Below are 19,138 nucleotides of genomic sequence, written 5' to 3'. Positions count from 1 at the left end.
ATCAGGTACTTCTAGAATCTTACATTAATGCCAAGGGATATTCACTTAATACAGTGGATCAAATCCCCGAGCTGTTTAGGGGGTTAAGTGAGTTCTGTCATTAGAAAATCAGACTTGCTGCCTTTCTATGACTGGGAGAATGAAAGAAGTCCAGGCAGGACGTCAGTAATTCTGTTGTGTGCGTGACTCACCAGCCCCAGGCATGATCAGTCCTAAATAAATAGCCATACCCTCCTGAGAAATTGCACCAAAATCATGAAACATGCAGTACACAGCACACTCCAAGGGCAATGAGATTTTTGTCTAGTAGTCACTGCCAACTCCTAAACAGGGTGGATACTTCAGGAGCCCCAGCTAAAGTGGGTACACTTCCATACCTCACAAAACTTCCCACCTGGGGGCTCTGCAGGAAGGTCTCTGTTATCAAATACCTCACGAAACACAGGGGTTCCCACCTGGGGGTTCTGCAGGAAGGTCTCTGTTATCAAATACCTCACGAAACACAGGGGTTCCCACCTGGGGGTTCTGCAGGAAGGTCTCTGTTATCAAATACCTCACAAAACACAGGGGTTCCCACCTGGGGGTTCTGCAGGAAGGTCTCTCTGTTATCAAAGCAGCCCCCAGATCGGTTCAGCAGGGGCTCTGGATGCTTTGCCCAAGCCCCATACATCATTTCCTTCTCCCAGGTCTTGTGGAGGCTGAAGCAGGAGGTGTTCACAGTCCTGCAGATGTCCACGTCTGTGAAATTCTTACACCAGTCCTCAAACGTCATCCTGCTCCACAGAACACCAGGGAAGTAATGGTTTGTTTAAAAATAAACAGTGATATTCACACAAAGAGCCAAAACAAAACACAAAATCTTCCAGTAATTTGAAGAGGAAGCATTGCTCAGCTGTCCAGGGGACAAACTGATTCACTGGAAAGCTTTCCATGTGGAAATACTTGTGAAGCCACAATCACAGGGTTTTAGAGCTTAATTCAGAGCAGCATCACTCAGTGTGTTTGGTCAGATCAGGATCTGTCCTGTTGCATCTCCTAAGCCTAAAGGACTGGTTGAAGCTCCCAGGCTGGATTTGATAACACATTTTACAAAGGCCAAAGAGATCACCTGCAATTAAAGCAGGATCCACTCCTCATTATTACAGCCCTTATTGTCACATCTGTCCCTGAGCACGACTCAAACCTCTGCACTCCAGACAGAGCTTTTATTTAACCCCATCTCACCTGTGCCTGCTAAAGGATTGGGCTGGACTGCAGAGCAACAGAAAAACAGCCTGGCTCTTTGAATTACCATCATGGCCTGGCTTATTCATGGTAACAATAAGCCAAACCCTGCAGCTGCCAGTCCTGACAAAGCCAACAGAATTATTTTCACACTGAGCCCTGCCAGCTCACTGGATGCAATATTGATCATCTCCTGAAGGACCTGCTGGGCTAAGAATCTAAGCTTTAAGCAAGGTCAAAATTAATAGAGCTCTAGACATTGTATGGAGAATGAACACTTCTCATTCCCATGCTGAAAAACACCAACAAATATCAAAATTCACTGGATGCAACTCTACTTTTAGATGCCTTAGCTATGGCTGACCTACAGACAGGCACAGTACTCAGCAAACAGGGTGTGAAATGCACATGGGACTTCCTCAGACATTTTTACCCATTTCAAAATTTAACTGGTCTAAACAGTGTTCAACACTGGGCATTGTCAGGTAAACCAGCACGTGCTCTCCTGGTTTCTGAGAAATTATCCTAAATATAGACAATAGATTCTGAGAGCTACTAATTTTCTTCTACTAGTTTTAAATCCATTTTTATTATTCTTCCCTGTCATCCCTTGGGAGTTTGTAAGAAACAGGCCTTGGGATAACTTTATCCATCTGGTTTTGAAGCTGTTAAATGGCAGATTAATGACAGTTACTCAGAGCAGCCAGTGTCTCTAAATCCTGCACATCCCTCCCACTCACCAGAACTCTCCATCGTTCTCAACAGTGAGCCCCAAATTCTTGCGCTCAGAATCACTGACTTTCTTCCACTCTTCAGAACTAAAAGGAAATAATTAAAAAAAAAAAAAGGAGAAAAAAATTCAGGACAACAAAGATGATTAATAACTTAAAATAAAAACTGTCGCCTGGAAAAAAAATTGAAGTAAAAATCTCTCCTGGTCCATGGTTTTAAAAAGAATGCCAGAGTACTGAAAGGGCAGATGATATTGATGAAAGTGTGAGGCTTTCAGGAGGAGCTTTAAAACGTTAATTGATTTGAAAGCTGCTAAAAAAGAAAGAGATTAATAGGAAATAGGCTCAGCTAGAGCAGAACTTTATTGATTTCCTTTGTCACACCCTCCATTAGGACTCTTAAACACTTAAACAGCTGGTTTCCAAGGTCACAGGAGATTGACTCCATTCCCTGAAGGCCCCTCAAATGAAACCTGGTTTTCCTCCTCTGGAGATTATTGAATGCTTCACTTAGACCAGAGTATTCTCTTTGTCTTTTAATCACCTTAATAAAACAGGCCTGAGGTCTGAGATTTCCCTGGGGGGGCCTTTGAGAAGAAACTGCTGGAGCCTGAGCACAGTGTCCAGTTTGCAGAGGAATACTCCAGTGCCCAGACTCTTCAGGCACACAGCCCCTGCATGCACCTGCTGCTGCAGGGCAGCACAGACCCTAAATTCCAGCAGCTTCCTGCAGAAACCCAAACCAGACCCTGTTCCTGCTGGGTCACACCAGACAAACAGAGCCACAGCTCCTCGCTGCCCCTCCAAAAGCACCTGGAGGCTAAAGCTGAAGGTGGCTGGAAGGAGGGAAGGGAGGCTGCTCACCCTAACAGACATTTTCTTAACCTAGTTGGAAATTGTCAATTTAATTCTGCTAGACCAAAAGCCATGGGCCAGCGTCAGAGTCCTCAGTGCTGGCATGAGTGGCAGCTGTGGCAGACCCAGGCTACTGGAGGACCCTCGGGGCTTCAGCTGAACAAGACTCAGCAGCTCTTTTGTGCATTCTCTGCACTTCACCCAGACCAATCTCTCTGAAAGTAGTAGACTTTTGCTAGCTAAAGCATGGATTATAAGAAATTAATATGCTGACGATAAGGACACTGCATTGCTAAATACTAAATGCTAGCTGGCGAGCCCAGTGCTGAACTGTCACACATTTTTCATGTATAAATCACCCATGATGGGAGACATCCCCTCCACAAATCATTTCTCTTGCTGTGGAGGTACCTGCTAAACCCATGGCCCAGAAGAAAATTCATTAGAAAGTTAATTAGAAAGACATCACAAATATGGCACTTTTACAGCATTTTTCACCAGTCACTTAAATTATCTACAAGACTTTTACCATCCCCAGCAGCTGGAAATGACAGAAGAGAAACTGAGTCACAGACAGACTCGGTGGTGAAGCTGGGAACGAGACTCATGTTCTTGACTCATGAGCTATTTTTCTTCCCATGTTCCAGTGGGCCAGAAGAATGATGTCAACAGTAAATAAAGTCCAGGGAGCCACAGACTCCTCCAGGACATGCTCATTTTCTCAGAGGAAAATGGGCAGAGATGCACAGAGGTCCAGCCATCTCTGAGTGTGGGTGTGTCCCACCAGTGTTTACCCACACATGCCAGTGCCCCAGCACAGCTTCACCCCTTTGACACAGGGTTTGCAGCTCTTACCTGTCGCTCCAAGCTCCGTGCCATTCTTTTTTGCCCCAGGGATTCCTCAGCCTGATCATGAACAGCTTTTCTGCCTTGAAGGAGAACACGAGGCTCTCCCCAAGGCGCAGCTTCCTGATGGCAGTCACGGAGTAGGCATGGCCCACGATCAGCCCCATGCCTGTCTCTGCTTCACTGGGCCGGCCAGGGGACTCCTTGGGCATGAAGAATGACAATTAAACAAAAAGAACACACGTCTCTGAGGAACCTGACAGCTCCAAGTGCAAGAAAAAATCTGTTTTTCATTCTCTTCCTGAGTGATTTTACTATGCATAATAAGAACAGCACTGGCAGTCAGAATTAGGGGCTCACTAGTGTGGTGTTGGTAGTGCCAGACAATTCCAGTGCCAGACAATCCCAGGGCTCAGGGGAACCCTGCCTGCTGCAGCCAGTCTGTCTCCTCCGGGCCTCAGAGTTAGAGACAGGGCTGATGGAAAATCAGCCCTTCCAAAATCTTGGCATCTCTACCAAATGGCTCTTCTGGACACTGATGGCTGTGCCCAGACTGGTGTCCTCACCTGGGCACTCATGAATTTAGCTGGTGATCCAATGGTTGTTCTTGTGTTAGAAAAAATATGATACCCAGGAAGAACTACTGGCAGTGGGTAAAAATGGGAGAGCACAGGCACAAGTAAAAAAAACTTCCAAGCCATTTGTGTCCTGTACCTCACTCACTCCTGGCAGGGCTCTCTTATGTGGCAAAAGCAAGGTCTGTAGGGTGCTTTAGGTTTGCTCATCATAAACTCCACATAAGAGTCCCAGTTTCCAGCAGTGATCATGCTGTACCTAAACTGTCCTGTTTGATGACCTAGGCCTGATCAGATGCTGATCTAAGAATACAGAAAAGTAGTCAAGTTCTGAAAAAGAGCACAATTTCATTTAATGCATCTAAACCCAGAAAAGCAGCACCATACAAAAATGTTGGAGTTGTTTTGATGGTCCTGGATCCAGATTCTTCACACCCTCCCTGAATCCAGCCAAGCCAACCTTGAGTCTCTCTCACCTATCACCCACAGGGCCTGGAATCACATTCCCTTGGACATCAAGGAAGGAAGATTTGACTCAGTGCAGATCCCTGTGTGTAACCTTGTAATTACCTAATTAATGCTCAATCAAGCCTTGGCTGCAGTGGAGAGACAAAGAGGTATGGCCTCTTGGTGTTACTAATGCAATTATTTAAATATAAATGTATTTTAATCATTACACATTAATATATTAGTACAAATATAAGAATAGTTAAATAAAATAAAGGACTTTCCAGAGGTATGAAATGTACAGAGTATTTCCTGAGACATTTTTACCCATTTCAAAATTTAACTGGTCTAAACAGACAAGGTCCTTGTCCTAAGGCAAATGTTGCACTGATACAACAGTGCTCAGTCCCCAAAGGTAAGAAATCACATTAAAAAAAAAAAAAGGGGGAAGGAGAAATTCCTATCAAATTGGAACTGACAGATGGGCTGGCAACTGTGAGAGTGTCACCAAGCCCTCTGTGCCTCTCGCCAACAACAGCTCCCAGAGACTCAGCCCGAGTGTTCCCCCAGCCTGGCTGACATCCCCGCGGCCCTGGGCTCCTTCCAGGGTAAACTTTCACTGGCATTTTTCACAACTAAAAGCAAACAAGGAGTCCTTGACAGCACGGGAGTCTGTAACTTCTCCTGCTGCCTTTATCATCCCCCCAGGCTTTGCTCACTGCTGGCCTTTCCCACCTCATTCTGAAGATACTTATTTATTTCTTTATTCAAATGAGATATTGAAGCATCTCCTGTCGGTTCAGATTTCCAAATGGTGATGCTCAGGGCCATTCTGTAATCCAAGGCAAATGGTGACATGTTTGTAAGGCAGCAATGAAGCCACTTGAGTATTAAATATTCCACACCTAGCAAGCTCCACTGCGTGTATATTACATCAAAAAGTGACAAATGAAGGCAAACTTAGGAATGGCCTCTCTGTAATCAATGTTTAGAAGCATTTGTGTTTAATTTGGAAGGCAGAAACATCATGCCAGGAATCACTGAAAGCATTACAACTTCCTAATTAATTGCTTTTAAAAATACACCTCCCTGTACTGAGTCAATCACCTCACCAAATTCTTGTTAAGAAACAGGACTGCTCTAGAATTTGGGAGCAACCTATCATTCTGGAAGCAATGTCTGCAGTACCAATTCACACCAGGCAGTCTGCTCTGCCAGCCTGCTCTGAGCAAATCAGATGGAATTCTTGCAAATAAAAATTCAGGCCTTAAGAAAAAAAAGGCAAAACAAAGCCCAAAGACCTTGAAGCTTTTGTTTCTGAGCTGTTTGCTGACGTTGCTGGAAGGGACAGTCCCTGTTGTATCTCAGGTTAAAGTTTGTGTCCCAGAAGGTACCAGGTGTTCCTCTTTGGTGCCAGTCCCTGGTAACATCCTAGGAACCTCCAAAACCAGCTGATTCTCTGCTGTTCATGACAATTCCACAACTCTCTTCATACTCACAAGAATTTCTGAATGAATCATCTTCATTCACAGGTTGGGAAATTAAAGCAAAATATCTAAGTGATTTAACTAAGATCAGCCTTAGCTAAGGCCTTAAATTGAAGCAGGGGCCATGAGAGGAAGATGCTGAAGTGCACTTAGATGCCAACCCTGCAGCTCCTAGAAAATGACCCCTTTTCTGTGGGCTGCTGGATTAATGGTTCACGATAAATGATTTTAAAAAGCATTTAAAAGCAATTTTTTAGGAAATATTCGGGTGCCACTGCAGTTTGTTAGCCCTTCAGATGTGGTAACAGCTGTGGACAAGGTGAGGATTTCAGCACCGTCCAGCCAGGGCCTGACACTGCAGCCTTGCACCGAAGGGGAGCTCAGTCCAGCTGTCAGTGTTTGCCTCCTGTGGCCAGGGGCAGGGCCATAGGTGCTTTGTGAAGCACAGAGCATCCCTTGGGAGCTGTTATCCATCCATCCTCTAGCACAGGACTGGAGAGGGGTAAATCTTCCTCAGAAACCATCCCCTCTCTGCTGACTAAGTGAACTTCAGGGCCAGGGCCTCCTAATGTGGGCACTGAGATACCTGAGCCTCACATCAGCCAGCACAGGCAAGTTCTGCAGGTTAATTCCAGTGGGGAGATTATTCAGTATATTCAATATCAAACAACATTACCTGAATAACCAGGTGAGCTCAGCCTTTCAGCTCAGCTCCACTGCTACCCTGGCTGCACTGGCACAACCAAAGTCAAGAAGTCTCAGCAGCTCTGTGCCAGAACTGTTTTCTCTGAAGAGATTTCTCTAAGAAATAAAGCAGCTGAATGCTGCTATCTGCTGCTATTAGGGTGGGTTTACCTCAGGTCAATTCACAACTGTGACCATTCAGAAAAAAGAATTTCAGACACACAGTGAAGTGGCAGCACAAGCAGTTGTGATTGTATTTAGTGTCTCCTGGAGCTGGAAGCACTTGCTAGATTCCTCCATACAAAGCTTTTCCAAACGTGCAAAGGAAGGACATACTCAATATCCTAATAATGGTATTTCTTCCAGAATATTTTCATTGAAATAAATCCTTAAAATCCAGCTCTCTGTACTCACCGAAATGGAGCAGCTGATGAACCCTCCTCTTTTATGCACTTTCATCAAGTCTTCAAACAGCTTCATCTGCTCAGAAATAACCTCACCATATTTGCCCTCTTCCAAATTAATGGATTCCGCCACTGCTCCAGTGAAATCCACCAGGGCTTCTGCAGCACAGCCTCCATCCAGGGCTTGGTAGGATCCAGCCAGCCTGGGGGCAACACAGAACATTCCCAGTTTACAGGGGTCTGGAACAAGTGCTCTAATTTGGCTTGAATGTAGGGAACACGTTTGTGTCTCACTAAGGACAAAACAGAACAGAACAAAAAAGCCTGAGCAGACTGCAGATAAATTTTCCCTGGTTTCTAGGATCTTTAAGGATTTGGGCTGCTGAAGTAGACTGCATTGCACTCCTTTATGATTTACACCCTTAACAGAGATTAAAGGAGGAGTTCTCAGTCTTTTTTAGGTTCTCTACCAGCAGCAAAATTAAAACCTATGGAAAGTCTGATAGAATTGAAAGACAAAACAGACAAAGGGACAACACTGAGGACTACAGGGACATTGAACCAGCTCATACTTAGCATAAGCTTTCTCCAGCAAAGCACTCCAGAATTCATTTCTCACGTTGGAACGGCAGTAGATGAGCTCCCCATTCTCTGTTGGCAGCAGATCATCCACCACCACCTCTGTCCACTCTCCAAAGCGCCAGAAACGGAAACGGAAAATCCCAGCGTATTTCCTTGGGTTTTTGGGGTCCCATTCCTGCTCCTTATAGTCTGGAATCACCTGAGAAACCATGGAGGGGAAGTTCAGCAAGTGCACTGTGCTGAGGTTTATTCATGTTAAAGGAAGGGAAGATTTGGATCCACCAAAATTCACCCCTTGTTAGTCCTAGGGAGAAAAACAACCAAGGTTAGCTTGGTTTATTAGCTTCATTTCCTGCACCACACACACCAGTCACTCACCTGCTGCCAGAGGCTTTTCCTCAAAGCCAGGCAGGAGCATGCAGCCACAAACCAGCAGTTCCCCAGCTTGCCCTGGTGGAAGTCGTGGGAGCTCATTCCATCCACAAGCAGGTGGGGGTCTTCACAGAGGTCCTGGCAAAGCAAACCAGAGATTGCTGGAGATTGCTGGATTCCACTCCCAAAATGATCACAGCATCCTTCCAGTCAAGAAGAGCAGCAGGAACTGATGCTGCTGACACCTGAGCTCTGAGCTTCTCCTTGTTAAGCCTCTAAAGGGGGGGAATGCTGCCTTAAGACTTTAGCCTTTATACTTTTCAAATCCTGTGCTGCAATAGTGCCTAACTCTACACTTCATATAAAGTGTTAACTACTGTCTTCACACTTTGGTGAGACCAAACAATTCCTCTGGGCCTGGAACAGGAGGACACCCTAACAGCCTCAGGCTGAGAAGTATAAACAAAAGTAAATTGGGGGGAAGCAAACTGAGGCAATGTGACTCCATTACCCGAAGCTGTAACTGGAGAATGAACCTCTGATGTGCAAATAGACCAAACTCACATCTGCCCAAAAAAACTCCTGACCATCGTGCATCTTGGGTGTAGCCTCTGCCAGGCTCCTGCACTGCCCAAGGTGAACCTGTTAAAGGCCTTTAATAAATGCTCACTTGATTATTTTAACTCTGTCTGGTCTCTGCTCTAGGCAGCCACTCCAAGACATCATCTTCACTGCCACTCCTTTGGCTGACACTGGAAACCCTCCTTCACCAACAGCCTGGGTCACTGCAGGGACCCCAACCCCTCAGCACCACAGCAGGAAGAGAACAGCTCTTTGTGAAGCACACCTTTTCTTCTCTGGGTTTCATAAGACTCATGGCTCTGGCTCCTGTCAGAACTATTTGTCCCTCCTTTCCTGGCTCCATCTCTCTCCACATGCAGATTCCCACCTGCTGGATCTTCCTGGGATGTCTCCCTGCTCCTCCCTGGATTTCCCCTGGCACTACAGGGATAACCTCTCTGTTCATGGACCATGGGAAAGGCACAGGGGTGCATTTTGCAGCAGTGATGTGTTTGTCCCCACAAAGTCCTTGGCAGAGGCATCCTGCTGAATGGAAAGGGAACCTCCCACCAACACTTCAGCAAAAAGGAATGGGACCATCCCTAACTGCAGGGCTCAACCCAGTGACTGCTCCTGACACTCTCCTGCCAGTCACTGCTCTTCCTGACTGGCTGGGAAGATGGCAGAGCAGGCAGTGGCAGAAAATTCTGCTCTTTCCTAGTTTAACAACCCTAAATTTCAACACTGTGGAAATGATCCTATATCCAAGCATTATAAATGCAGAATAAATAACTCCATCTCATCTCAAAACGGCAGGAGACCCCAGATTTCCTGCAGTCTGTCCTGTCTGCCATCAGCAACAGAGGAAGGAGCTGTGCTCCTGTGCTCTGCCATTTGGTAATTAAAGATGATGATCCCAAAATAGCAGGACTGCAACCCAAGCGTGGCTACAGACCACAGGCATCTCTCTGATGTGACTCTGACAAATCAGTGCCAGATGAACTAATTTCCAGAGAAAAGAACCACCTCAGTGCCCAGCTGATGGTTTTAAAACCTGGTCTGGTTTAGCCAATGGCACCTGAAATCAGCTCACAGCATGGAATTCACAGAGCTGCAGCCGTTCTCCTTAAGGAAATTATACTTTTGGCATAAGACTTTTCTCATTCAATAACAGCTGACATTTTAAATGCCTTTTGGGAAACAAGCAACTGATCATTGCACGACACTGCTCTCCTGTCAGGAATTCTCACGTGTCTGCACTTAGAGAAAATTCAAAGCATATTAAGAGACCTTAACAAAAATCTGAGTAACAAAATGGTGCCTACGAGGAAAACTGAGCACATACAAGATGCTCATCAGCATCATGGACAGATTCATTCAGCCTCCCTGGATGCCCTGACATGGAATGGCAGCAGCAGCTCCAGGCTGGCACTTCAGAGATGGAAATCCACCTATCTGCAGTGGTGGACATCAGTTGGCCACTTGGCTTTTGTGGTGGTAGCACACATCCCACATCCACGTGGGCTAGATTCTGTTTTAAATCTCATTTCCTGGCATCTCTGGCATTAATAATTTCTAGTTTGTTTTTCCTTTCAAAATGTTCTTTTGTTAGAATAATAAATGAGGGATAAATGGAGCCATTGGGGTTAAAACTGTCCAAACTTTTCTGTCACTAGTGGAATCCAAAACTTTAATTAGTTTTAGAAAGAAATTAAGCACTTCTGTGTATTACAAAGATCTTATTTGGCTTGTTTTGATAAAAATAACCACATGAAACTGCCATTTTTTAATTGAAGTATGTCTTGCATCTCACAAAGTCCTCAGAGGAAAAACAGAGCAGCATGTGCCAACTGCCAAAATTTATGGATGAGATCAGCATTTGCTGAGTACTGGGGTCCAAAGCAAACATGGAACAGCAGAGCTCAGAAACAGCACCTCCCTGCTTCCACCAGAGCCACCAAATTCTCCAGGATCCCTTCTGATTAAACCACCTAAGAGCTCTGGAGTTCAGGGCTAAAGAGCAGTGTAAGAAAGTGCCACCAATTCTGTTTCTTTTGTCATTCATTCTCTTGTCATTGTAACAGCTTCTATGACGACTGTCACTGTGTGGCTCAGATGAGACACAATCACACCGAGGCACAGCCTAGAGCTCAGTTCAGCTCTTTGCTCTCTTCTGGGCTTTGTGATTTTCACCCCTTATGCCATATAGTAAATTCTTAGGAATACGTTTATCTATCTAAGCCAGAATTCCCCCAACACAAGTTAGAAATGTGCTATTTCAATATATTATTCTGCAATCCTTGTGAGAATCTTTAAGCGTTTTTGATTGCCTCAAGCATGTAAAAAATAGAAATTAAAAGGAATATATATATATATATATATATATATATATATAATTTTAAAAATGTATTTTTCTATAATGCTCCCAGCAGTTAGGATATATAATGTTCCCAATTTAGGATAGCTGAGGACCAAGCCAGTCACTATCAGAGGAATTACAAGGAGGAGACACTGACATGAGATGTGATCCAGGCACTTCAGCAGCCCCAGTCCCTTCCCTCTCTTGCTGCCTAAGCACCAAGCACTGGGGCTGTGAGTTCCACCAGAACCTCCTCCTTTGCAAACACAATGGTTTAACCCCAATCCTTTTTCTCAGGATGTATTGCATCAGATGTGCTGTGAAGGAGAGAAATGTCTTCCCATCTCCAAGGAAACGTTTAAAGGCAGTTACAGGATCCTACTACACACCATTAACGCCTGACAGCCACCCTATTTCTGATGCCCCACCACAATACAAGCAGTTGCTGCAGTTTTTGTGCCTGCAGGGAGCATCCCAAAGGCAGAGCTCTCCCCAGTTCTCCCCTCACACAAGCACACAACGAAATAAACACCATCTGCAGGGCTCTAATTGGGCTGGGCACAGTCTGGCAGTGAGGGTGGAGGTTTCAGGGCCTCATGGTTCTGCTGAAAGCCCCGATGTCCGCATTGTCCTACCAGGTTTTCATCTTCATGACAGAAGTCGGTTGTGCCACCTCCCATCCTTGCTGTGCAGGCTTGAAATATCTGACATTCAGACACTGAATAAAGCGGCTCACAGACCCATTTTTTCCTGATTTTAAGTGGTCCCTTTATTTGTAACAGAGCAACCTGGTCAACTGGCTTGCAATCCTACCCCAGGCTGGATCTACAGGATTCCCATACGTGCCTTTCTACCCTCATCCAGTCAGCAATGAAAATTCTGATGGGGGAGATTCCTGTAGGACTCCAGCAACACAGCTCCAGACTACTCCAAGTAATTTATTTCACCAGCTACGCATCCCCATGACAGAAGTTTTGCAAAACAGTGGGAACCATGGGAATCAACAGACACCCATTTCACTGGAGCCATGAAATGGTTTGTGTGTTGTTCTGCCACAATTCCCTAATATTTAAAAAAATATTAAAAAAGAAAGGATGGGTTTTATTTGAGACCAGATGCACCACTGAAAGTACAGCAGGTAACTGGCTGTGCACTGGTACAGGCATTGACTCTTGGAGTAATTCAGCTAAAGGAGAAAACTCCCCTTAGCTCTGAACATGCATCTCCCGGTGTGAGTATTGCCAATATTCATGAACTGGAAGTTATGCAGTATTGGTTATAAACAGGGAGAAAGACATTCAGAGGGTTTATTAATTAGCTGTGTGTCTTCACAGGTGTTAGCTAAAGCTGCAGTGTAAAAAACATTGACTGTAAAACATTAAAAGGGATCTCAGATGTCCAAGAAAAGGGAAAGATGATTTTTTAACCGATTAAGGTCCGTCAACTGTCTCAGAGAAAAACAGAGATTCAGTCAAGGGAAGAAGAAAGAAGAGCAGTAATTGTTTGCAACTAAGATTTTCAAAGGTTTCTGTAGCATTTAGAGCTTACTTTCTCCAGCACCCTTTAAAGAACCCAGCCCTAGCATGACAAATAATCCACCTTTGCTTGCACACGAGACCTACAGAGGCAGGCACTATCAGACTGATCTACTTAAGCCCAGTCACCATTCCCTTAAATTCTTTAAAGCAGGTTGATTTCTGTCAGGGCTCAGAATTGTTTCCATTTTCTTCCCTTCTCCCACCCTCACATCATCCTGAGACAACTCCTGTGGAGGCAGTGCAGGGAAGCAGGGGGAAAGGCAATTCTTTCTGAACATGGATGGAAAAATTCAGCTTTGGCTGCAGCTGACACTGAACCAGCCTCATCCAAAGGAAGGCAGCAAAGGCAGCACCCCGTGCTCGTGGAGCTGAAGAGGTAAATGGGGTTGTCCATCCTATGATAAACCCCAGCTGTGCTGGCATGGCCACAGAAGCCCTCCCCAGAGCAGGCTGTGTGCCAAGGCATTTGCAGTTAGCCCCAAGCAGCAAAAGGGCCAAGCCCAACTGCACTGGATACTCCATGCATGCAAAAAGACTTTTACAACCTTGTTGTGGGTGAAAAAAATCTGCCTGTGGAGTGAAAAAAGAGAAGTGACCCCACAGGGGGCAGTTCTCAGAGAAATCTCCATCAAAAACCCCGGGGTCAGATGTGACCCGACTGAAACAGCCCTTGCTGGGATCAGGAGGGGACTTTGGGCAGTGCTGTTCCACCCTGTAAACCCACAAAAGGCAGGTTTAGGTCCAGCTTTCTGTCTGTACACCCTGAGCTCAGGATGTGCAATTCCTCTGGAAACTCTGTGCCCAGCATCCAGCAGCATCAGCTCCTGAAAGTGAAATAATGCCCAGTGCTGCCTCAACAGAAACTGAGCAGCGCAGGAGCAAGGGGAAGGGCATGCCAGAGCTCCAGCCTTGTGCAAAAGAAAACTCAGCTGTTTGGGATTGAGAAATGCTTCTTCCCCCTCTTCCCTCTCCGCTAAATCCTGTTACAAAACCGAATGCATCACAGACATTTTTATAGTGTTCTTTTTTCCTTTTTCAGTTTGGGGCTAGTGGTGACTAATACTCTGTCCATGGGTTTCAGCCTTGCCCTGCCTATGGGACACGTGTGTTTGGGGAGGATCTGAATCAATGTTTTGGAAGAAAAAGCCTAAAAAAATGCAATTGGGCAACATGGTGTGTATCTTGGCTGTCTGTGGGTTTCACCTGACCCCTGGAGCAGTGCAGCTGCTCTCTCCAGAATGCTGACAGGGCTGGGCAGGGCTCGGTGATGGGCCCTAGGGCTGACCTTTTCCTGAACCTCCTAACAAAGTGCTTGCTGAAGTTCTGCCAGTCCTCTGCCACTGCGGCCCAGAAGTCACTCCAGACTACAATGAAAGGTTTGCTGTTCTCCCAGAACCCTCAGACAAGGACAAACCACCTCAAATCACATCTTGCTGCACTGAGTTTGTGATGCTACAGAACTGCAGCACAACCATAACACCTCTAGAGAAAAGCTGCCTTGTTTGAGAAGAACACTTTGTTTCTCTCTGAATTTACCAGAACACAGACTTTGTCTCCTGCCTTCTTCCCCTTGGACCTATTCCCTTCTCTGAACTCGGTACCACAATCTGTGTGACTTTTCCTCAGCAGCAGCAATCAGAGATGCCATTCTTAGGACAGGATTCACCTCAGGCAACATCAAATTCCCTCAGCCAGATGTCCAAACTCCCCTGGAAGCAGTGCTCAGGTCCTTTCAAAGGGCAGTGCACAGACATTACCCTGCCCCTGCCATGGTGCTGTGACACTGGAGAGAGCCCTGTGTCTACTGATCATACAAACCAATAGTTCACAGCAATTCCAACCCCTATGAAACTTGATTTTCAGCTATTCCAAAGCTACAGCAACTGTGACATAATGTAGGGGGAAAAAATTAATCAAAGTCCAAATTTAATTGGTTAAAAATGTATATGTTTAAACTTCCTGGGAAAAAGCGATAGTTTTCCATCCTAAAGGGACCATTTTGGGATCACTAATCTGAAGTTTTCTTGCAAAATGCTTTTACAAGGATTTACTGTTATTTTGAGGAGATAATGCTCCATGAACAACAGGTAGATGTAGTAGAAGCATTTGAAAGAAAACCTGAATGTAGTCATGCACCAAAGCAGAGGAAATGTTTTTGCACTAAATGCAATAAAAGAGGATGGCCAGGGACAAAGCCAGGCCTTAGAGCAACTCCCTTCCGGAAACACCCTAACGTGGCCGAGCTCAGACATGGGCTGTAAGGCTGCTCATCAGCCTCAAAGGCCACCCACTGTTCAGCTCCAGCTTTTTATTGCTTCCTCAAAACATATTTGTCTATCAAATTCTTGCACGAGTTTCCTCAGATGGGGAATTAAAAACAATAAGAAAAGGAGGTTGGAAAAAGTCACACACATTTTTTCACAACACTGACATATTCAGCACTGGAGCAGTGTGGAATAAACTATTCCCAGGTCAGTATTCCTGACTGTCCAGCTCTGGCTGGGGAGGGAAATATTTGTTTGCCTGATAATGAGCATCATTTTGGCTCAGGGGCCGTGATCTTGTCCAGACTGACCTTCTGCTGTGTCTCAGGGGGCTGGCAACTGATGCAGATGGAATTCTCCATCACTGCCTTTTCTGAGGAAGGCAATTTGCTGTTTACAGAAGAGTATCGGGCAGATTTCAGCAAAGTCACTTTTTTTTTTTTTATTACGTTGAGTATTTTGTGGCAAAACTAAAGTCAAGTCATCTAAACATTGTCTGGAGTGAAAATTCAGATTAGTCTGGGAGATGATTTGTTTTTCCTGAAAGGAGATATTTCTCCCTTGCCCAGTGGCAATGCATAGACTACAAAGATTAAAAAGCATAAGTCTAAACACCACCTTAAAAAGCATAAACCCCTTTAGCAACAGATTCCTCCTTTCCACATCCCTTGTCCAGCAGGGCTTGCCTTCAGCCTAGATTCCACTATCTACCAATCATGGCATTTATCTCAGACACTTTCTTAAGGATAAAAATCCTTTGTCCTCTTCTCCCAGGCTCCTCATCTTTTTCAGACTGCACCTTGAGCTGTTCTCCCACTTATTTGCTTCAAGCAAAAATATGCCTGGCATAAGAGCTCAAGGCATATCCAGTGACACTTTGCACAGAAACCTTTGGAATTGTGATCCACCCCACACCATTTTGGACTAGATGCTTGCTTCATAACATAAAAAGAGGAACTGTAAAACAACATAAAGCTCTGAGCATAAGACATAAGCTTCTTAGACTATGAGTTGTATCAAATTTTGGATTTTGAAGCAGTTTTTAATAGAAATTTTGTTCTAGCCAGCACAACACAACTTTGCTGAGCCTGTGAAGGTCAGAGTCTGTGGAGGGTCTCTGTCCCAACATGACACATATCAGATTTAAATTTTAGTCTGGACATTCTTCTTGGCAAAGATCAGCCTTAGAACATGTAAGCCAGAGTATTTTTCTTTTAGGAATATAGAAAGTTCAAATTCTAAGCTATAAAAATATTGTCTCAAAAGTGACACAGCAGCATTCATTTTACTCCTGAATACTGAAAGCACTTTTAAGACTCAGCCAAATCAGTGTGTCACAGAATCATAAATTCATAGTAACTACCAGGAAGGCTTTTATTTACACATCTTGAAAATAAACAGCAGCTTCTATCTCTAAAACATTTTTTAAACTTTTTCTTGGAAAGATTTTGATTTACCAATAAAGTAGCACATCAGGCATGTGAGATAAGTTTATTCAGTTTTGAGTGATGACACTGAAAAACCCACATCAGTGACTTCCAAAGAAAGATTAAGCCAAATCACAGTTGCTATATCTGCCAGGCAGTCAAGCCCATGCTTGTCCCTCTATGTAGATGACTTTGTCTTGCACAGATGGCTATTAGAGTACTAAAATGAATAAAATATGTTTGGATAACATGCTGTTAGACAAAGTGATCTTGAGGATTTCTTCATTCCAGCCCTAAGAGAATTTCCAGGATCAACGTCTGAATATGCTTTAATGTTTTTACAAACTCTGCATGTCACTTTGGATATTATTATTGTGCAACTTAAATGCCCAAACCATTGAAAAGCCAGCGGAACCCAGAAAATGTGGAGCTCTATCACTGTTTGAATAGTCGGTAAGTTTCTTAGCACCATTAATGATCATTAATTTTGGATTCTCTCCCGCTTCAACCCAAAACAAAGAGTAGAGCAGATTCAGTCAGACAGATCCATGGACAAGAGCCTTTGGCTGCCTGGGAGGACTCAGCCTCTCAGGGTGTAGTCAGAATATTTACTTGGTCATGATTTTATCCCAGTTGAAGCACAGTGAGTTTCATCTTTGTGATTAAATTGTTCAGACATTGAAGAGACTTCTTGCTTGCAAAGAAGTCTCTTAAGTTCCTTATTTATACCAGTTATACCAACTTAAGTTCCTTATTTATACAAAGTTCCTTATTTATACCAAGCTCTTTCTTTCCACAGCTCTTTCACTGCTTGAGCTATTTTTTGATTTTCCCAGTGTGATATAAATACACTGAGTTGAATTCACCACTTCATTTCAGACAAATTTCTCTGATAAACACTAACATCAGTGCCATCACTGAGAGATTACCCTCCTGATTTACCAGCTCAGAAATCTTTGGAATCCCAATAATCTCCCTCCTATCTTTTGCAATGACTACTGGCAGCCATAGGAATATTCCCAGTGCCCAACCTCACAGCACTTTCCAGAGAACACAAAGTGTTTGATTTGGAATTATGGATTTGAAGCCACATTCTGGGTAAAACTAAAGGGATCCAGACCTCCAGTTCCTGTTGTGTGTTCAAAGCACCACAAAATTTCCTCTGAAGATGAAGATTTTCTCCGAATATCTAGGAATTGCTGTGAGAACTTCATCATCTTTATTTAATCAGGGACTAACAGAAAAGTGAAGAACTGAAAAGTGAAGTCACTGAAAAACCTAAGGAAACATTTCTTAACTCTCAAAAGGCAGGAGAAGGGCCTGTTTCTAATAATGCCGAGGTTTGTCAGTATTGCTTTTCCCTTGTCTTACAACATAAGTATTTACAGTTCAGCCATTATGTTCATTGGGGGCAACGTTGGTTTTTAATTTTTTGCAGATTTTGGAATGTCTGCACAAGTAGTTTAACCTGGTGTCCCTGTGTCTTCCAAGCACGCCCTCCCCCTCAGGGTATGCAGTTTTCACTCCACCCAAATGCAGAGCTGCAGGGCAGATTCTCAGCTGTAAATCATCATCACTTCAGCAAGTCCCCCTCAATCCACCTCTGTCCACAGGCAGATACAGCTTTGGTTTGGTTCATGAGACATTGATCATTTTAGAGAAATAAATGTGCTCATTAAGACCAGGAAGGAGAAATGCCATGGTTGGATTACATCTGAAATATTTGGATTAAATTGGAGTTATTCCTCTTACAGTGCAGACGCCAGCTCTTTGACCAGTTAGATCATGTTCCCAAGTGTGAAAATCAGCTTTTAGGCAACTGTCACCTCTGAGGAGTTTTATTTGTGGAGAGCAGAGTCAGAGAGTGAGGGAGGAGGGAGGTGCTGCATTCACATCTCCATTTAGGAGGAAAATCAGATGTCCAAGGCTTAAATGCCCTTATCTGAAGGGAGGAGCAGATAGCAGTGGTCATGCACAGCAAATGCAGCTCTGCACAAAAATGGATTATCTATAGGGTTATCCTACTGACCCAGGGAGAGAAAATTCCTGCATTTTTGTCTTTTATCAGTCCCACAAGTGCTTCCTTAAAACTCCTGTGGTAAACTTGCAGCAGCAATAAGACTCCAAACGTGCACACCAGAGCTCAGCCCACAGGTAGATCACTGCTAAATGACATTTAATTTTTTACTCATCATCACAGGAGTGAAGATTTAGTACAGTCTTAGGCAAAAACCAACCCTATTTTGCTAATTATTCACTGTGTCAGACTAGAAAGAGCTGTCCCCAGACAAAAATCAGATCTCAGTGTGCTTTATGCAGCACAGACACTCTTTATTACGCAGACTTTGGAGAGCCACTTGTCCACCTCCCAAGCTCAGGTCACCTGGAGCAGGAGTGCCCAGATGGCTCCTGGACAGCTCCAGACTCAGATTCCATTTCCTGATGCACACAAGGAGCTCAAGGTGGCCTCTGCCACCTCCAATGCTGGCCAAAGTTCAGTGTAATAACTGAATAATTGTAAGATAATCGTAAGATAGCACTTGCTCTTAACATAAAGTGTATTTTTCCCGAGGAACAACATTTTATTTCCTGAAAGCTGGGAAAAAAATGCAAATTCAAAATGGTTCTGCCTTTGTGATTAAGTTAGAAACATTGCCACATACAGGCAGGAAAGCAGTTCTAAAAGGTTCTTTCAGCTGTGAAGGAGTTTTAAAAGCTTCTTTTTAGCCAAGAAAACATACATATTTATTTAATCTTTAAATAGAATTAATCTTGAAGGAAA

The 19,138-nt window shown here is 44.2% G+C and overlaps 1 protein-coding gene across 2 annotated transcripts in view; it reads right to left on the bottom strand.

The window, feature by feature from the left end:
• Nucleotides 1-19,138, bottom strand: part of CAPN6 (calpain 6) — a 47,926-nt gene that overhangs the window by 11,170 nt on the left and 17,618 nt on the right. For both annotated transcript variants that reach the window (XM_068205212.1, XM_068205211.1), the window contains 6 exons: nucleotides 8,214-8,345; nucleotides 7,826-8,034; nucleotides 7,264-7,456; nucleotides 3,666-3,859; nucleotides 1,965-2,042; nucleotides 578-773 (listed from right to left, as the gene is read on the bottom strand). In XM_068205212.1, coding sequence (XP_068061313.1) covers nucleotides 578-773; nucleotides 1,965-2,042; nucleotides 3,666-3,859; nucleotides 7,264-7,456; nucleotides 7,826-8,034; nucleotides 8,214-8,309 — 966 coding nt within the window. In that variant the 5' untranslated portion in view covers nucleotides 8,310-8,345. The remainder of the gene's footprint in view (nucleotides 1-577; nucleotides 774-1,964; nucleotides 2,043-3,665; nucleotides 3,860-7,263; nucleotides 7,457-7,825; nucleotides 8,035-8,213; nucleotides 8,346-19,138) is intronic.

This window comes from Anomalospiza imberbis, chromosome 14 (assembly GCF_031753505.1).
Source record: "Anomalospiza imberbis isolate Cuckoo-Finch-1a 21T00152 chromosome 14, ASM3175350v1, whole genome shotgun sequence".
Classification (NCBI taxonomy): Eukaryota; Metazoa; Chordata; class Aves; order Passeriformes; family Viduidae; genus Anomalospiza; species Anomalospiza imberbis.
Note: the sequence above shows the minus strand (reverse complement) of the source record. Positions and strands in the feature narration are given on the sequence as shown.